Source organism: Meriones unguiculatus, chromosome 10, assembly GCF_030254825.1.
Source record: "Meriones unguiculatus strain TT.TT164.6M chromosome 10, Bangor_MerUng_6.1, whole genome shotgun sequence".
Taxonomy (NCBI): Eukaryota; Metazoa; Chordata; class Mammalia; order Rodentia; family Muridae; genus Meriones; species Meriones unguiculatus.
Window position 1 is genome coordinate 22,126,841 of NC_083358.1, and position 19,639 is coordinate 22,146,479.

Here is a 19,639-nt window from a genome sequence, read left to right on the forward strand (position 1 = left end):
AGTGCTCCCCATGACAGCTTTGAGCACACAATGTCACACTGCTGCGCTACTGCCACACCAGAGTGGACCCAAGCTGGGGAGGCCTCCTGGAAGTCTTTGGATAATATTTGGATAATAGAAATTCTGGTAAGAAAATGGAGAGTCCATTTCTCTAGCCATGGGTGTGGAACTCCCTCATAACCTCTTAGCAAAGTCCTGCCATCCTAAAGTCCAAACCCAGCCTCAAATTCCTCCCAAAGCTCTCCTAATCAAACTACTGTGCTGGAGGCAGGGAAGCCATCTCTTAGGAGTCCTACTTCCTCAGTACAGGTCTGCTGGTTGTGTGGGGCCACGGAGTTCACAGGTTTGTTATTGCAGGGAAGGAGGTGCCTCAGGGAGGGAAGGACCTTGCTGTCTTGGTTCACAGGGCAGCCATCCGGGTCTCCCATCTCCCAGGCTCAAGCCCCTCCCCTCAGCAGGGATTTTTCCCCTTCTTCCCACAACCTAAAGTTGCTCCTTGAGCATCACTGTAGAAAACTGCCTGGTCAGACTGACGTGGTTCTGCTGCCCCCTGGTGGCAACAGCTCAGGTAGTCCATGCTGGCTTTTCTTGCTCACTCTCTTTGCCCTCTAGCCACAACAGGACTAGAATAAGCAACTGGGGCCTTCTCTAGGCCAGCTGAACAGTTTAGATCCACAGAGGGGCTGTAGTTCCCAGGCTCAGCTGCAGGCTCAGCCTGTTCAGCAATACTCCCTTCCCTTCTGTGCCTCTTCTTCAAGCCCAGCCCTGAACTCTGGGCTTTCTTCCACCAGGATTTCCAGGCCAAATGCACATGATGTTGTCACAGCTGGCCTGTGGGCACAATAGTGCCAGGAAGGTGTCAGAGGAGAGGTTTGGCTGTGCACCGAGCCATGTAGGAAACACATTTTGCCTTTTATTTTCTGTAAAACTCTGTAAATAAAATACAAAAACCAAGGGATGTGGAGAGGCAGAGCAAGATGACCAGATGGCCAGGCCCCTGACACTATCTGTGGCGAAGGATATGCAGAACCAAGGCTGGGAGGCACTTCATTTCAGTCTCTCTACCAACCCCAGGGGTAACAGAAGAATATATTAGATTTTCATTGATAGGAGCTTATGGGGAGGTGACTGGAACCAGCCCTCACCCTCCCAGCAGTGCCTGGTGAACCCTGAAAATGGGGGAAGGAGCACTGGGAACCGATGATTGGAGAGTTCAGAATGCTGTGCTGGCCATGCTACTGGGCCCAAAGATGCGGGGCAGAGCATCCAGAGACTCCTCTAGCCGTCGATGAGCGGACTGTCCTTCTTCCCCTATAATGAGCAAAGAGAAGGTCAACACTGGCCCTGGCATCTTCCAGGCCTTCCTCTCCCTGGCATTACCTCATCCTACTCCCAACAGCCAAGGTGTCCCCAAGTCCCCTTAATTCATATCTCCCACTTCCCAGCCTCACCACACTGCTGTAGGCTCTGTCGGGCAGCTTCCCTCACAGCTTCTGTGTCTGTTTGGCACAAGTACACCAGGGGCTCAATGCCCTCAGGAGCCTATCAGGGAACAAAATACATGTTCAGTGTAACAGGTAAGAATAGTCCTGGAGGGCAAGTGTTAGGTATGTTGGCAGGGAATCACCTTGATACAGCCCAAAGCCAGACATCCAGCCACTCGGGTCTGCACATCCTCATCCTCAAGCTGGTTCAGGAAGCACAAAAGAGCCTGGACAAGGGGGAGATGTTAGACTTAGACCCTGCGAGCCCTCAACCTTAACCTTACCTACAAGAGAATCCTGCAAAACTCACCCTTTCCCGGAAGATGGGACCAAGTGACAGGCTCCGAAGCTGAGTGCTGACGGCTGCCATGACTTTGTTGTTGCCATGGACCAGCAGGGAGCTAAGAGCCCGAAGCCCATCCCTTCGAAGGCGTCCCTCTGGTGCCAACCTCAGAGCTTTCAGCACAACAGCCTGGTCATCGGAGTTCAGATTCTGTACCAGCAACACTAAAAGAAATGGCGTTGGGGGGCGGGGAGTGGCATGCTTTGTTCTCATGATCTCATCATTCACACCCTCAGAACCACCCACAGGGCCAGCATTCTGTGGCTAGGACCACTGCCTCACCCTCCTCTGCAGTCTCTGTCACGTAGGCATCCATGGAGGGGCTATCCAAGGCTTCTACATAACTCCAGAACTGGAAGATGGTGAACTGCTCCCCAGGACCCGGCTGGGGCCTCCTGGGCAGCTTCTGCCCCAGGGCGTCTTCCAGGAACTTCACACACACTGCAGAAGATGGTACCACAGCCTGAGTTGGGAGAGACCCAGGCCTCTAAGGGGAAGAGAATGCACCCTTTCTAGCTCATGCCCAGGGACTCCTTGTCCATACTCTCCTCTGAGGACAAGCATTTACTAGTTTTCTTCAATGCTCAACTCGTCAGTCAGTATGGGCAGAAGAGGACTTCCCTAAGGGAACCGAGAAAGGGAGGAAGGGGCAGGTAGGCAGCCCACTCACCAGCCTTGGCTAAGCCTGGCTGGCGCAGGGAAAGACGGGCACCAAACTGGCTGCAGAAAGTGAGGAGCACCTGCTCCACAGGACAGATGAAAGGGCTGAGTCCCTCTGTACACTGGTCCCAAAAGGTCAAGAAGCCGGGCCGAGAGGCAGAGAACTGCACCACTGTGAGGGGTGAGGAAAACCATCAGCAACAGGGCCAGTCAGACAGGAGGCATGTAGACAGGAATAGGTTAGGCACGAACTCTAGGTGGACACCGAAGCCCAAGCCCGTGAGGCCCTTACCTTCCTGGGCAGATGTGGCAGAATTCCCCCACAGCTTGCTGCGCTCACACACTACCTCGAGCACACGTGCCTCCCTCAGCAGCCGCTCCAGAGCCCATGCCTCCTGGCAGCGCAGGGGCCCGAATGTGCCCAGTTTCTAGAGGATAGGGGTTGCCAAGTAATTTAGACCTCTTGGTAAGGGTTGGGAAGGATGGAGTTAGGGGAGTACACGTCCCAGCATGCACTGGGAGGCAGAAGTAGGAGTACAGGAGGTATTACATTCAGTAGGCACCAAATGCCAGGAACCTGGGGCACTGGAATGTGGAACTGATAGGTTTAGAGGGCCAGGATTGGAATGCAGGGCTTCTTGAGGTTGAGGGGCAGAGGAAAGGGGGTCGGTATTTTCCCCTCACCAGCAGGAGGCGGCTGCAGTGGTACAGGTGCTGGACCAAAGTGGCATCCAGGGCTGGACACCCTGTGCTTAGAGACTGGGCATTTGATGAATCTAGTCTGTCCTCTGCCACAACCTCTGGGCTGCTTGTGGGCCTGAGAGAAAAATGGAATCAACCACCCCAAGAGCACACACCACCTTCTGGTCACCAGAGTTTACTTTTATTAAACTCCTCCCACCCAGAATGGAAGAACAATGTGCAGACACAGACAATAGGTAAGTTTACAGAGGACTCACAGGAGGGTGAGGCTGCAACCAGCAATGGGTCAGTCTACCTTTTGCTACCCCTGCTAGCACCAAAGGGGCTGCTGGGCCGTGATGGGCGCCAGTGGGATTGCAGGCGGGATGGTCTATGAAATGTGGACTGCAGGGGATGCAGGGTTTGGGACTGGAACCTAGGAAGTCGTAAAGGGAGGAGGAGGGACCGGGTGTGGCTCTCAAATCTGAATCGGTGAAGTCTACTTGAGGAATTAGAGCTGGGCCTCCGGGAGAGTCGGGGTCAAGATGGAAGGGGCTGGTGATGGGAGACACAGGGTACATGGAGAGGCACTGAGAGAGTTCCTTCAGAGGGCGGGTCCAAGGTGAGGTCAAGGGAAAGAAGAGAGGCAGGAAGCTCACAAGCTGATGGGGACTTGCAGGGGAGGCAGACATTGCTGAGACGAGCAGGGTGGCCAGAAACACTGGGATAGATGGAGGTATTAGTAACATGGACATCAAAGATGCATGAAATATACAAGGAAAAGACACAGCTGTACTGCCACAAGCCCATCCTCATGTATTCTGCCTGGCCCCACCTCACCAGTTCCCATCGTGCCTTTCTCCCAACCCATCTGCTCCTCCTCTGACTTACATTGCTTTACCTCTTCCCCTTCATCTCTCCCTGCCCCACTAAATTCCCAGGCTCGCCTTGCCTGGTCCCCTCACCTGTCCCCAGGATCATCATTGTCTTTATCTTCATCTTCATCATCATTGAGGAAGCTGAAGCTCTCCAGGGCATGCTCCACAGTGATGCTCAGACTGGAGGCCCGGCTTCGAGTCAGGCCTTGTCTCTGCTGGGAGTGTAACGGGGGTCAGAGCTACTTGCCACTGGCTGGCAACTGTCCCTGTGCTGCCTCAGCCCAGCCCAGCCTAGCCTCCTTACCATGAGTAGACTCTCCAGCCGAGTCACCTCCTGCTCCAGGCCCTGCAGCTCAGGGAACTGGCCTCGATAGTCATCCAGGGCAGCCATTAGGGTCCCCAGAGCCTCTTCAAGCCTTCTGTCCCCAGCACCTCCAGTTGCTTCAGTGACTGGAACTTGAGCAGCTGTGGTCAGGCTGAGTTCTGAATGTTGGGGTGCAGGGGCTATGGGTGAGGAAGAACTTGGGCTCTTAAGGATTTGTTCTGGGGAACCTGGGGCAGGACTTGTGAGGGGCTTCGAAGCAGAAGAGATGGGAGGTGCTGTGGGGTCTGTTTTAGTGTAGGGAGTGGAGGCTGGGTGATTACAGGATAGAGGTTCAGTTCCTGGGACTGTGGGGTCTGCAGAGGAGCTGGAAATTATAGCAAGGTCTATAGAAAGGGAAGCGCTTTCAGCTGTAGAAATGGGGCTTGTAGTGGTCTGGACTGGGCCCACAGCACTGGTGGTATGACTTGTAGTGGTAGGAGTTGACATCCTGGGTTTTGGGGTAGGGCTAGTGGTACTTTGACTGGGGCTTGGTTTAGCATCGGCAGGGCTTGGAGTAGTGCAGGCAGTACTTACAGTGGTATGGGCAGGGCTTGTGGTAGCGTGCACGGGGCTTGGAGTGCTATGTGTGGGGCTTGCGGTAGTGTGGGTGAGGCTTACAGTGGTACGGGTGGGGGTTGGGGTAGTGTGAGGAGAGCTTGTGGTAGCCTGGACTGGGCCTGTAGCACTGGGGATAGAGCCTGTAGACGAGAGGGTAGAGGGTGTGGGTTTGTGGGCAGGACCTATAGCAGTGGTCGTTAGGCTTGGAACACTGTTGAGAGGGCTTCCCGCCCTACAGGTAGGGTCTGTAGTAGTGTGTGTGAGGCTTGGCAACTCAGAAGAGCCAGAGTCTGTGGCTTTGTGAACTAGGTCTATCTGTGCAGATGGGGCAGGGGCTGTTAAGGTGGGGGCAGGGCCAGCTGTACTGAGGGTGGGTCTTGTGGCAGAATGGCCAGTGTCTACGACAGGAGAAACACCACTGAAATGCTCCACATGGGTGGCATCAGGATATGCAAGTGGTCTAGGTCCTGGGGTGAGGTTTTCTGAGGCCACAGCTTCCACAGACTCAGTCAAGGCAGCATCCACACTGGCCTCGCTGATGTGGCTGAGAGTCCGGCTGTAAGGGGTGTGCCCATTGACCAGGGTTGGGGCCACAGCTGGCTCTTCATCCATGGAACCGGAGCTGAGGGTCTCTGGCCTTCGGAAGGCAACTCGGATGGGCAGGGGCTCAGGCTGTTGCACCAGAGGCTTGGGAGTTGATGAGTGGCGAGCAGTGCCTGAGAGCTGTGGGCTGGATGAATCATCTGAAGATTCGGAAGACAGGGACCATGCTGTCCCATTCTCTAGCTCCTCCTGCCGCCGTAACATGTTCTAAGAGAGAGAGGAGTACAATTAAGGGTCACACCAAAAAATACCTGGGGAGCTAGTAAGACACGGGGCCTGGACTTTCACTCACATAGAAGGCCTGCTCCCGAAGTGAGGGTGTATCTGGTGGGCTCTGGCTGTATGTGGAAAATCGCTTGGTGACAGTGGAAGCTTTGTTCACTGTGGAAGCAGCTGAGGGCTGGTCATCCTTGTCAAACGGACTGTGAAGGGGAAAAGATGTTGGCCAGGCTACAGCCTTCCTTCGCCCTGCCCAAAGCCCTTCACCCCTACCAACCTCCATATGACTTCTAGGCTGAGCTTGATGGTGCCAAGGTCATTGATGTCCACAGCCACGACCTGGGGCAGGGCAGCAAATAGGTCCTTGGTCTCACAGGAGACACTGCCTACAACTACGTGGTTAGCCAGGCCCTTCAGTTCTGTTACCTGTAACCAAGAGTGCATGGGGGCGGGGGTCACACGAGTGTAGGGGCTTCAGGGCACTCAGAAATCTGAACTTGAAGGGAGGTTAGAGGATAGCAGCAGGATCATGAGGCCATGCGAGTTACTCGAGGATGAGAGTGCTAGGGACCATAGGGCCATGGAGGCCATCTGGGAGCATGAGCATCACAGAAGTCCAAGTTGGTGTGCTCACTGCAATTGTAAGTTCACAGCCTCATGGGAGTTCAAATACCCTTGAGAGAAGGTCTCAGTACCGACGTCATGAGGTACAGGAGTCACAAAGACTGTTTTCAAGGCCCACATAAAGAGGGCTACGGGGGTCATAGAGATCGTGAGTTTCATTTACAGGGCCGTAGAGCTAAGAGGGACCACAGGATGAGAGTCTCAGGAGAAACGGTCACAAGAAATTCACAGGATAATAGGGTTCCCAGGAATGAGCTGTCTTAATGGATCTGGTCAGTGGAATCACCTTGATTGACAGGAATTCTGTGAGTAGAGGAAGAAAGACAGTCTCTTCACTGTCCCACACCTGCTTTCCACTACTCTCTATTCGGCCTCGCAGTTTCCAGCGCTGTCGGCCATATTTCATGCAGATCTGGGGAGACAGGCAGGATGAAGCAGCTCTTGGGACTGTAACCCTTCCATTCCCAACTTTCTCATGTACAGCCTCATACCTCATATTGATCGCCCACACACAGCCTGGCGAAGCCAGCCAGCCCTGGGCACAAAAGGAGAAGATGAGCCATGCTGAGGGCCTTAAGCACACCCACTGCTGCCTCTCTCCTGCCTCTACAACTCAGTACCTTTCATCCGGAGATGAAACTCGCCCAGCTGTGCCTCCAGCTCGTTCTCCAGAAGACACATGCTCTGGGAAGAAGGGGTAAGAATGTGAGGGAACCGAGTTTCCCTCACCAGCCTCATACCCCTGCCACAGCGGTCCTCATCTCTCACCTCTGTGTACTCCCGATGCCCTCGAGTGGCCTCGGCCAGACTGTCTCGGGCCTCTCGACTCCCTGGGGACCCTGTGCTATAGGCACGAACCATGTTGTAGGCACCATCCCGGAGACGCCGCTGGACACAGTATGCTTCATACAGCTCATCAATCTGGGAAGGTGACAGTGAGGGGTAGCAGGAGGGGACAGACTCACCGCTGGGGCTGCTTACAGCGGACCCGCCCCTTTCTGTGTGACAGCCAAACCCACACCCCATTCTACATGCACGCCAAGTACCTTACTGGCATGGAACTCCAGCCGTCGAAGGAAACGTTCAATGGACTTGACTTGCTAAGGGAGAGTTGAGTCAGAAAGAGCCTAAGTCCCAGGACTCCTTTCCCTGCGAGCCAGCTCCCTTCCCACGCTGTTCCATATACATACACTTACCTTGTCCAAGTCATACAGGAAGCCCTACAGAGAGAGTGAAGAAGGGATTCTTAGAAAGCATGAGGAGTACCTCAGGAAGGTAACTAACTGGCTGCCCATGCAGTTCTTCTTTAGGAGCCAACAGAAATGTTTCCCAGGCCCTGGCCCTCTCCTGTGCCACTGCAATACAATCTCTTTGCTGTCACCAGTTAAGGCCTGAACTCTCCCACCAGAAACTTTTCTAAAGCCGAAAGTAGGCTTCAAAGAAGTTAGGATAGAAACCCCCACCAACTCCCTCAAAACGGAGCCCACTATCAGGCCAGGCTGCACTGCCCAGCCCCTACACTGTGGAGACACTGACCCAGGGCGTCCCCTATTATTACTCACTAGGCGGGAATTCCTCTTGGACTCCTTTATCTGCCGCTGGAGCTTCTCCTGCTCCTGCTGATGCACTTCCAAATAGGCCCTGCGCGAGAGGCAAATGACAACCGTCAACTTATCCAGGGTGCTGGTGGTAAGAAAAGGCTGCAAGGCTGTATTAGATTCAAACTTGCAGCGAGGAACTCAGGTGGAATCCTGGACACACTGCATAAGGAGGGTGTTTTGCTTACGTCAGTCCCCGCTTAAGGGCAGCATACACCAAGTCCAGCCTCTCTGGCTGTGGCACCTTGGGGGCTGGGTGAGCCACGGAAAACATCCTGGACACTCGGGAGAGCACTAGGGGCTTCCGAGGAGGCCCTGGTGGGCTGAAGACGGTGAAACTCCTGAAGAAGAGACTGCCTTCAGAAAAGGGTCAGCAAGAATCCCCTAAGCCCTCACTACACACGCAATCCCAACCCCATCTAACTCTCTCAACCCCATTACACCCCTTGCCGCGTACCTGGGCCCGCGCTCGTGGCTGCCGAGGACGCCTGCGAAGGACTGGCTCCTACTGACCCGGGCGCTGAGCAGGCGGCGCTGCGGCCGCACCGACAGGGACATCATGGAATGAGTCCGCGCGGGGCTCCCTGGGGGTGGCGGGGGTATGTGTCCAGCACCAATCGGGTGCCTGAAGAAGCACCCTTCCCGTGGCCGGGTCCCAGGGCAGGAGCAGGCCCTCCCTGGTCGCCAGGTACAGCTGCCCCAGTGGGTTCCAGCCTTGGCAGTCTTAGCCTCATTGGCCCCCGCGCTAATGACAGGGCAGTGGCAGGAGACTCGGCCTCGGACTCGGCGTGGCCTCCGCTCGGCCTCTACTTCCTGCGGAGGTGCGGGCTCCGCCTGTCGCGGGGCAGGAAGGGGGGGTCTCGCGGGGACCCTCCTCCAGCTGGGAAGGAGCAGGAAAGGGGCGGGGCGCGCAAAGAATGTGCGGAAGCGCCTGTTTACCCGAGGGCGGGGCGGCATCCCCAGCCCGTCCCCTGACCGCCCCCCCACAGCGGACAAGAACTCGGTACCACCACCCCGGGAGGCCGTGGGAGGTCATGGGGCGGGGCACGGGTTCGGATCTCAGCAGAGCTGAGAGACAGGCCCGGCCGGTACAGGTTTGGCTCCCATAACCCACCGCCCATTTAAACAGAGCCCCCTAACTCATACCGACCTGCTGGCGCCTCGACGCCAGCGTTTTCCCGGCTGGACGCCCGGGGATTCCCAGAGTGGGGGGCAGTGCCGAGAGAAGTGCCCCGCCTCCTCCACTTCGCTATAGACCCGACTTGGAAACTGAGTCACGGACGCACGCTTCCACTGCCCTTGGAGGGAAGAAGTCCACGGCCGAACCCCCACCCCAATCTACTCCTAACGAAACACACACCCTAGGCCCCCAGAATCCTGTCTGCATCCCTTGTGGCCATCTCTGGAGCCTTCGCGGCTACAAGCGGAGTCATACCTTTCTTTTTGGAGTTCATAGTAGATTCCGGACGGCCCCCGACCCGCGCTCACCCACAGTGTCCCGCTGGCCCGGGGCTTTTGGGTACCAGCCCCGCTGGGCTCCAAGCTTACTGCCGGTGGCTCTGGCCCGGGTTTCGGCTGCTCTCGGAGCCGCCCGCCCGCCCAGTTCCTGCCTCCTGACTCAGCCCGCCGGGATGGGGCGGGACTGGTCTCCCGGACTAGGGGGGCGCCCGACCTCGGTTTGCTTAACCTCTGTGAGGGGTGACTAAGAGCTTTCCTTCTGAGTGGGCTGACCCAGCGCTTGGAGTCAGGGGCGCCTGTGAAGGGAGTTGAACACCAGAATCAATATGGAAGGGCAGAATGAAGAGACTATGGGGTTCATTAATAGAAAGGTGTGCAAGGGCGGGGTGGTGGTGGCGCATGCCTTTAATCCCCAGCACTGGGGCCCGGCGCGGTGGCACACGCCTGTTAATCCCAGCACTCTAAATCAGAGGCAGGCCGATAGCCGTGAGTTTGAGGACAGGCATGGCTATACAGAGAAACCCTACTCGAAAAACAAAAACAAATCCCAGCACTTGGAAGACAGGCAAGCAGATCTTTATGTTTGAGGCCAGCCTGAGCCTGGTCTACAGAGTGAGTTCCAGGGCCACACAGAGAAGCCTTGTTTTGAAACAAGAGAGAGAGAGAGAGAGAGAGAGAGAGAGAGAGAGAGAGAGAGAGGAGAGAGAGAGAGGAAGGAAGGAAGGAAGGAAGGAAGGAAGGAAGGAAGGAAGGAAGGAAGGAAAGTGTGCAAAAGGATGGAGAGATGGCTCAGTGGTTAAAAGCACTGGCTTCTAGAGGATAGTTCAATTCCCAGCACCTACATGGCAGCTCACAACAGTCTGAAATTCCAGGTCTAGGGGATCTGACACCCTCACACAGACAGACACTCACAGACATATATGCAGGCAAAACACCAGTTCACATAATAAATTAAAAGAAAGATGTTGGGGGCTGGAGAATGGCTCAGAGGTTAAGAGCACTGTCTGCACTTCCAAAGGTTCTGAGTTCAATTCCCAGCAACCACATGGTGGCTCACAACCATCTATAGTTTGGTCTGATGCCCTCTTCTTCTGGTACACAGGTGTACATGCAGATATGACACTCATATACATTAAATAAATAAATAAATAAATAAATGGTGTTCAAAAGTGGCTTTTCAACATACACTGAGTTGTATTGTGTGAAGGGGAAAGTAAGTTTGGGGGCTGAGTGCAGGGATTGTGCCACTGGATGACACTGGATAATGAGGACTCTGAAGAAGCTGAGAAGAGGAGGTGAAAGGGTGAGGGGCTAGATGAACCACATATTAAATGTCTCTCCAAGACACAGAAGCAATCTGGGTGCAGAGAATCTCAAGGCTCCCTACATCGCCTTTACACCCACAAAGGCTCCGTCTGTGTCTCTCCTTTCTCTTGGACCAAGGGAAAGGATCGGGTCCTCCTGCCAGCCAGGGCCTCCCTTACAATGGATGCTAGGACTGGGAGGGTTAGCCTTCTACCCTTGGCTCTCTCCTCAAGTTCTGAATTCCCTTGGTACTGGCTTTCTTGATCCCAGCGTCTCTTACTTGAATATCCCTTGTCCACATGCAGCATGTATTGTGTGTTCCTGTAGATTGCCCACCTAAATACAAGTCTTTATGGATCTTTCAGCTCCCCTACCCAACACCCTAGGCTTTCCACTCTGGAATACCCTTTTCCTTAATCACAGCCCCACTGTCCATAATCGTCAGTTTCTCCCCATCACCACTACTGATTCTGCTTGTTACCTGAGACTGCTGGTCCCCTGAGCCCACACTCATTTATTCAGCTACCCCCCGAATGACAAGCATGTGCCAGTCACTGGAGATGCAGCTCGGAATTTCAGACACCACTGTACACACATATCACAGTCCGCCTCTGCTTGCTTTCTCTTCCAGCTCCCTCCCACCTTCCTTCCCCTGCCTTCTCTGCACACCCTCTTCCCAGCCTGCATCCACAGCCACCCTTCCAACTCTTGCCTGCTGTTAGCATCCTCAGTACTCTGCACTTCTGTCTTCCCTGGCAGAAACCAACCCTGGAAAACCAGCTCACTGTCCTTGCAGCGTCCACCTTCAACCTGGGTCTTGGCACAGCAGCCTGGCTGGAATCACAGTGCAATCCTCAGGCACAGGTGGTTCTTACTTCTTACTTGGGAAATTATCCTGTATGGCTCTGGTCTTTTTCTCCCTTCACAGAGAAGATGGCTGTCTCAGATTGAACTTCAACTCACCAGTAAATTCAAGTCACTCTCACATTAAAAGTGAAAACAAGCCTGAAAACTATCCAAATGCCCATCAATGATAACAGAATCACTCTGTGATAAAAATAATGAAAAATAAACAGATGCATGCAGTAATGTGAGCGAATCTTATGGGTATATCAACGAGTGACAAACACAATACACAAGTAAGGAGATGCATGATTCCCTTGATACAAAAACAACAAAAAGCACACAAAATCAAGTTATGGTGGCAAAAGTCAGATTAGTAATTGTCCTGGTTGTTTTTTGTCAATGTGCTATAAACCTAGACATATCTGGGAAGAGGGAATCTTAACTGAGAAAACATCTCCATTAGATTGAGCTGTAGGCAAGCAGCATGGGGGGGGGGACACAGAATCTAGCTATGTAGCTTTTGCTTGGTTGGCCTGAAATTTGCTACGTGGACCAGTCTAACCTTAAACTCACAGGGATTTGCCTCCCAGGTGCTAGGATTAAAGGCAGGTACGGCCTTTCTTTAACAAAGGCTCTGTATTTTCTGGATTAAGAATAGATGTGGGAGAGCCCAACCCAACTGGGGGGGTGTTACTCCTGGGCAAGTGGTCCTGGGGTGTATAAGAAAGAAAACTGAGCAAGCCATAGGAAGCAAGCCAGTGAGCAGCATTCTTCTGTGGCTTAGGTTTCAGTTCCTGCCTCCCAGGTTTCTGCCCTGCTTGAGTTCCTGCTCTGACTTCCCTCAGTGATGAACTGTTACCTGGAAGTATGAAATAAACCCTTTCCTCCCCAAGTTGCTTTTGGTCGTAGTGCATGCGTGTGCATGTGCGTGTGTCTTACTCTAAGTGAGACTGTAGTTATCCTTAGGCTCTAACTGCAAGTAGGTGAAAGGGGCCTTCTGAAGTGTTGGCAACGTTCTACTTCCTGATCATATATAGGTATGTTCCATTACAAAATGTATCACCGGGCTGGAGAGGTAGCTCAGAGGTTAAGAGTGCTACTCTTAAGTGTGGTCTGCTTTCCAGAGTTCAATGGTGACTCATAACCATCTGTAATGAGATCTGGCGCCCTCTTCTGGTGTGCAGGCATTCATGCAGGCACAACACTGTATGTAATAAATAAATCGTAAAACAAAACAAAACTAAATATATCACGATGAACATTTAAGACAGACCCCCACACACACCCTGTGTGTGTGTGTTTAGGAGTGATGGGGTCATAGCTCTATTCCCCAAGCTAACCTCAAAATTCTTAGGCTCAAGCAATCTTGCTTCTGAGAAGCTTGGACTTTAGGTAAATGCCACAGTGCCCAGCTACTTCCTGCACACATTAATTTCATTATATAGTTGGATTTAAGTATACAGTAACTACAGGGAGTCTAGAATGTAGCTCAGTGGTGAAGTTTATGCTTAGTATGGTCAAAGCTTTGGATTCAATCCCTAGCAACACACACACACACACACACACACTACATATATATACATGTATATATATATATATGAAATTATAACAATAGAAAAGAAATTACCTCCCTGTATGTCCTGTGTCTTACTCTAGCTACCCCACTGCTCTGTTTCTTCTGAGTCAAGTTTCTGGGAAAATGCTCTACTTCCATTTCCTTGACACACCCACCTACTCCTCTTCCCTTGCTGGCTGGCTTTTTGCACCCACCCCTCCTGTCTTACATGGTCAACAATGACCTCTCTGTTGCTGAATCAACTCAATATCTAATGTCGAGTCTTTATCCTGCTTGATCTCAGCATTCAACTTGGTGGCTCCCTTCCTCTTCGTTAAGCCCTTCCTTCCCTTAAATTTCAAGAAGCAACATACTTCTATTTTCCACCTACCTCTCTAGCCACACATTTTCTGTTGCCACAGAGAACCTGTTTCTCTCTCTAACCCCACATAGACTTCATCACATCAACCCTTGGGCTATGTACCTCTCTGTGAGCATCCTTAACTATCCTCAGCCAAACCACTCTTGTAAGTATCAGGCCTGCTTATCCAACTGCCTCCCGGATGTCTCCCCACAAACTAACTGACATTGTGCAGTGGCCTGTAAAGGGAGATGAACTGAGTCTGAGGTCACTGGACTGACCTGACCACGTTTCCAGTCTTAACCATTCCATGACAGTCCAGTTGTTCAAAACAGAAACTGGGAGTCATCCTTGGTGCTGCCGTGAGTTACACGCCAGCTCCACTCAATCACCCACCTTTGCTTGATCTACCTTTTAGATGTCTCTGATCCTGTGCTGGTGGTACAAGCTTATAATCCCATCTCCCTGGGAGACTGAGGCAGAGGATCAAAAGTTCAGGCCTTCCTGAACTACAAAGTGAGTTCAAGGCCAGCCTGGCTAACTTACAAAGAGTCTATCACAAATTAAAAAAAAAAAAAAATTAAAGTCTGGGGGTACAGCTCAGTGGGAAAGTGCTTGGTCAGCTGGCTTTAAGGTCCTAGTTTAATGCCCATACACTCACACCACACACACACAGGCATGCATGCACACACATGTATACACACACATACACACACACAGTATGTCTCTCTAGAATCTGCACCTTCACATCAGGTCCAAGCTATTGACAACTCTACCCTAGAATCTACAGCAGCCTCCAAGTAGGCTCCCTGTTTCCCCTCAGCCAACCATTCTTTATTCACTAACAACAGTTTTTTGAAAATTCCAGTCGCCAAGCCGGGCATGATGGCCCACACCTGTAATCCCAGCACTCAGGGAGGCAGAGGTAGGCGGATCTCTGTGAGTTCAAGGCCAACCTAGTCTACAGAGTGAGTCCAGGACAGCCAAGGCTACACAGAGAAACCCTGTCTAAAAAAAGAAAGAAAGAAAGAAAGAAAAGGAAAAGAAAGAAAAAGAAAAGAAAATTTCAGTTACCAACAATGCCAAAAAAGGAAAAACAAAACCAAACCACATCCCTTTTTGAAGGGATGTTTACTGTATGTCAGGCATTATGCCGAACAAAGATCATTTAATTCCAGCAAGAAACCTGCGTAGGTAAGTCTTATTAGCCCTGCTTTACAGCTGAGGTCACCTGGCTGTATGTGACCTTGGGCAGGAAGGACACTTAAGCTTTTGGACTTCAGATCTAATGAGGATAATAACCATAACTAGTGTTGGAAGCACGAAGGGAGCGACTCCATCCGTCGGGAGTGTTTAGGGGGATGGAGACACACGTGTGGCACACCCGTGTTAGCTGCTATTACTAATGAATATTCATTTACCCAACATTATACAGTGAGGACATGGCAGGGCCAAGAGTCAAGCCTAGGCTTTCTGATCTAAGACTCTTTAAAATCTCTCTCTTCAGACTCTTACGAAAAATCACAGCTGCCTGCTGCCCCGAAGAAAAAAAACCTATGCTTCCTTCACAGGCCCCTACCTTCCTCTCTGGCTTCTGTGACCCCTCCTGCCACACTCAAGGCTTTTAGCATCCGAGCAGCAAACCCATCCCTCCCGTGCACCCTTTCCACTAGTGTGTGTGAACACTAGTGTGTGCCCAGGTGTTTCTGAATTCACACCAAGGACCTCAGGCAAGCAGTCCACCGCTGAGCTACGTTCCCAGTCCCCTCTTCTCACCACTCTCAGCCTGATTAACTCCTTCTCCCTTTTCTTCTGTCCCCCTAGCTTCTTCTTCCAGGAAGCCTGCCCTGGGTTGGTTCCCCCTTACTGGCGCCTCTATAGCTTCCTTTCTCTGATCCTCAAGGTCACATAGCTAGTTGTAGTTCTCCAGGGTCTCTCTTCCCACCGGTTTCTCCCCTCTGGGTCCTGAGGCCCACCTGCTTGCCTACTACAGTAATTCCCTGGGCCCTCCACCAGCACCTGAGCATCTGGAAGATGAAGGAAAGGGGATTCTGAGTGGGGAAGCTGAGCTGCTACAGGGGTAGGACACAAGTCTGGGTCTACCCTGATTCCCCTACCCGACCTAGGATTCTCCTTCTTCCTCCCCACTTGATTACATCATGGTACCATATGCATGGGGTGGGGGCTGCCCCCTGGGACAGAAACAGGTTGGAGGTGTTCTGGGAGTTTGCCACTTAACCTCTATATTCAGGAACCAAGACAAGTAACTGTTGGTAACACCAACCACGACCACCCCACCCCTGCCATTAAATGGCCGGCCATGGAGGATGTACATCTGACTGGCCACTTCTGAGGGAGGCAGGGTCTCCCCTGTTGGTGTGGATGGAAGGGCTAACACCCCCATCCTCACCCTACCCTAAGGGAGAGGAACTAGCTCAGCTGGCGGGTGCTGGCTGCTAAGGCCCTGACACTCTGCAGTGTGGTCTAGACAAGAGGATGAATCCAGGACCCAAAGATTATGAAGCGTGCAGCTCAACAGAATCTTAACTGCCTGCATGAACCCAGTTTCCATAGACGTCCCCAATAATTGGCGCCTGTACGCCAAGACGGAAAGTACGAGCAACAGTACTGTCCATCTATCGCAGTGGTCGTTCACGCTACCCACAGCCTCTCCACTAGTCTCTGGGTCCAGCCCAACTCAGCTGTAGGGCCATAGTAGACTGAGGTAAACAGAAGTTATAAATAACCCAGGCAAAAGGATGGCTGCAAGGGAGAAGGGGGTCGCGCGCAGAAGCCTGTCCCTGTCTCCATGGCAACTGCCCCAAACCTACTGCTGACGTCATCTGGCAGCCACCAACCAGAACTGGCAATGAAGAGGGGAGGGGGGACTGCAGTGGACTAGGACCCCCACCCCACCCCGGAACCGGGTGGAGACTGCTTGGTGGCCTCACTTCCTGCCAGCCTCCTCCCCGGTCAGCTGGTCACATTCCCTGTCCCGCCGCGTTCTGGGAGCTGGACAGCCTCCCCCGGCTAGGTCTGGCTAGGACGCGAGTTCCAGCGGCGGCGGATTGGGAACGCTCTGACTCACCCTCACTCTCCTCGCCTGCTTTTCCACCTAGGCAGAACCTATCTAATGCCTGATGTGCTCCCCTCCCCTCCCACTCAAACCCAGGCCCGGGGACTGTTCATCTCGCTCCGCTGCCCACAGGACCCAGGACCGTGTGGGAGGCAGACGACCGAGCCTTGCCAGTCCTTGTCCGGCTGTGGTGTTGTCGTAGCTCTATTGCCGTTTCCCCCCCTCCCCGCCCCCACTGCCAACCCTAAGGAGGTGGATGGTGCAGGGGCAAAGATTCAGACCGAATTCTTCCCCCAAACCTAGCTGTGTGACCTTGAGAATGTTGCTAACCTCTCTGGCTCAGTATGCACATCTACCAGATGGTCATGCAGCTCCTCAGAAGGCTGCCTGTGAGCTGAACGCTACAGACCCGAGACGCACGCACGCAGCCACACAGACGGTGGCCGGGGCACCGTTATTATAATAGACTGGACACACGAGAGACCCGCCTGCACACACATCAGAACTGATTTGGAAGGGCCGGTAAGCGAGGCCAGACTCAGGCTTCACTCGGGATAGGAGGACAGAGGGTTCTGAAGTTGACTCAGCCGGGGCTCTAAGCCGTGGTGAACAACCCCTTCCCCAAACCAGTTCTACAGGGTGCTCAGTTCTGACTGTTTGCCGAGTCCCCAAAGCAGCTGCCATTTACAGGGACAGGGTCTGGTCACCGCCAGCACGACCTTCTCGTCCTCCGGCTCCGATCTGGGTGGAGAGTGTGGCCTCGGGCCACACTCAGTCACCTCGGGCCTGGCTCCTAAAGCAGCTTAGGTCGACCAGGGCCAGGAAGACCGGCTCCTTTAGGAGGTCTCCTGCACCCCGTCGCCCCGCTGCAGCGCAGGCTCGGGGAGAAAGCCAATCCCAGGCCCAGAGAGGCGCCTCGGGCTCGTCCTCGGGCCTGCCCACCGCGGAGCCCCGGGGCACGGCCGCCGCGGCCTGGCCGCGGCAGGGGAGGAGGCGGCGGCGGGCGCGGCAGAGCCGGAGGCGGCGGCTTTTGTAGGGCGAAGCTGTGTTCTCCGCGCCCGGGGTGGGGGTGGGAGCGTGGGGAGGAAAGACGCCGCGCGATCCAGGTCGCGGGAACGGGGCGAGGCGGGACCGGGTCTCGGATCTCGGAGCCGCTGGGCGCCGCGGGTGCGGGAGGCGCGGGCTCCACCGCCCACCCCACCCCCCTCCGGGCCGTGGCCTTCGGAAAGGACGCGGACACTCACATGGCTGCGCTGGGCTGCAGGGACCTCGCGCTGTCTGTCGGTGCTCTCGGCGTTGCCTGGCCTGCTAGCGCCGCAGCTGCTGCTGTCGCCGCGGCCGGCGCCTGCCCCTCCCTCCGCCCCGCCGCCCCGCCCCGCTGGGCCCCACCTCCAGCGCTACCCCCCCCACACACCCAGGAGCTCCCGCACCCCCAAGCGGCGCCCACAGCTTGCTCCGCTTTCCGGGTAACCAGGCAGAGAGGTCTGCCTACCGTGTCAACCAGCTTGCGGGAGGGGAGACCATGGGGAAGGAAGGTGTCTAAGGGACCCGGGCGGCTTCCTGGGAACCGCGTGCAGGCCTTAAAACTAGAGTAGGGGGCGCTAGGGAACCCCTCCTACTTGCCTCTTACCCAGATCTCTGGAGCTCTAGAGACCTCAGGCCCCCTTCCTGTTCACCATAAAGAGCTGACACTGAAAGTTGGGGTGGTTGGAGAAAATGGTTAGGGTCTGGAAAGGTTTTCGGAGGCCGAAAACCTAACATCCCACACTTTCAGGGTTGAAGCTCTGTCCCTCAACCCTCCCCACCTTTTCAGTCAGCCTCAATTTCCCGCTATAGGGTGAGGCAACCTTTTCTGATATTGTCTGGCTAACAGATCAAGGCTCATAGCCAGGCCATGCATGCGTTCACCACTCTCTGGGTAATGTTTTCTGGGGAGTTACAGATTTTGCTACTGGGATAGAAGTGGCTTTATATGCTTGGTTTGCATGCTAGGAGCACACATTGGACATGGGACCAAAACCAAGGAATGGGTTATGGTGGGCTAGAGAGCTGGCCTGACCGACCCCCAGTAGGGTCAACAGCCTGACTCCAATTCCCTACCCCTCCCGTTAATCAGATGCTACTAGCTCTTCCCAACCCTGCTTCCCTGATCCTCTGCCCCTTGGCTTCCCCGTCTCCTGACTCCTACAGTACCTCATCTTTTGAGGTAGGTCAGGCACACCCAGGAATGGTTTGATTAAATTTTTAGAGGTCCCTGGATTTCTGACCCTGATCTTGAGGGCTGGCCTCAACAACCCAGTAAGGTACGGCTCTTGGGGTACCAACACCTTCATCTTCCAGGGATCTTACCTGAGACACCTTCAGCCTCTCTCAGCTTTCCATCTTTCTCACCCTCCAGGCTTTCCCCCAGAACTCTTGCTTGTTCCAGAACCCTGGATACCCTTGTGAATGCCCCCACCCCCTTCTCAGTTCTTGTTTTGTTTTAGACACGGCCTCATTATGTAGTCCTGGATGCTCTGTAGACCAGAGCTGGTCTCAAACTCACAGAGATCCTTCTGCTTCTGCCTCCCAAGTGCTGGGATTAACCTTGAGACAGGGTTTCACCAAATTGACCTTGAACCTGCAAACCACCGCACCAGGCTTTTTGAGTTCCAGGGATCAAAACTCTTTTTTTTTTTTTTTAATGTACATTGGTGTTTGGGCTGCATGTATATCTGTGTGAGGGTGTCAGAGCCCCTGGAACTGGAGCTACAATTGCCCTGTGGGTGCTAGGAATTGAACTCAGGACCTCTGGAAAAGCAGCCAGTGCTCTTAACCGATGAGCCATCTCTCCAGGACCTCTCCCCAATTCTTATGATTATCTAACTAAGTACTTTGTCCTTAACCTTATAAGACACCATTTCTGCCCAAGCACTTATTTGTAGCCAGAGCCCAAGCTCTCAATGCTGGCATCTCTAAGCCTCTGGCTAACTCTGAGATCGCCTCTTCAACAGACACTCTTCAAGAACCTTCTCTGCAGGAGGCCT

At 53.7% G+C, this 19,639-nt stretch overlaps 1 protein-coding gene across 3 annotated transcripts; it reads right to left on the reverse strand.

Moving 5' to 3' along the window:
- Positions 1-893: 893 nt before the first annotated feature.
- Positions 894-17,980, reverse strand: Ripor1 (RHO family interacting cell polarization regulator 1). Of its 3 annotated transcripts, none has more exons than XM_021632050.2 (22): positions 17,858-17,980; positions 8,470-8,596; positions 8,201-8,353; positions 7,977-8,055; positions 7,611-7,634; positions 7,461-7,514; positions 7,183-7,335; positions 7,035-7,098; positions 6,906-6,949; positions 6,701-6,826; positions 6,068-6,216; positions 5,864-5,993; positions 4,351-5,778; positions 4,134-4,261; positions 3,172-3,304; positions 2,780-2,915; positions 2,498-2,659; positions 2,110-2,268; positions 1,795-1,991; positions 1,628-1,711; positions 1,452-1,542; positions 894-1,311 (listed from the first exon to the last, which is right to left on the reverse strand). In XM_021632050.2, the coding sequence occupies exons 2-22, from the start codon at positions 8,571-8,573 to the stop codon at positions 1,214-1,216; spliced, it is 3,696 nt and encodes a 1,231-aa protein (XP_021487725.1). In that variant the 5' UTR covers positions 8,574-8,596; positions 17,858-17,980; the 3' UTR covers positions 894-1,213. The 3 variants fall into 3 exon arrangements, with proteins under 3 accessions (XP_021487725.1, XP_060248056.1, XP_021487716.1); XM_060392073.1 differs by lacking the exon at positions 17,858-17,980 and adding an exon at positions 9,448-9,623 and having other exon boundaries at positions 4,134-4,258; XM_021632041.2 differs by lacking the exon at positions 17,858-17,980 and adding an exon at positions 9,448-9,614.
- Positions 17,981-19,639: the final 1,659 nt, after the last annotated feature.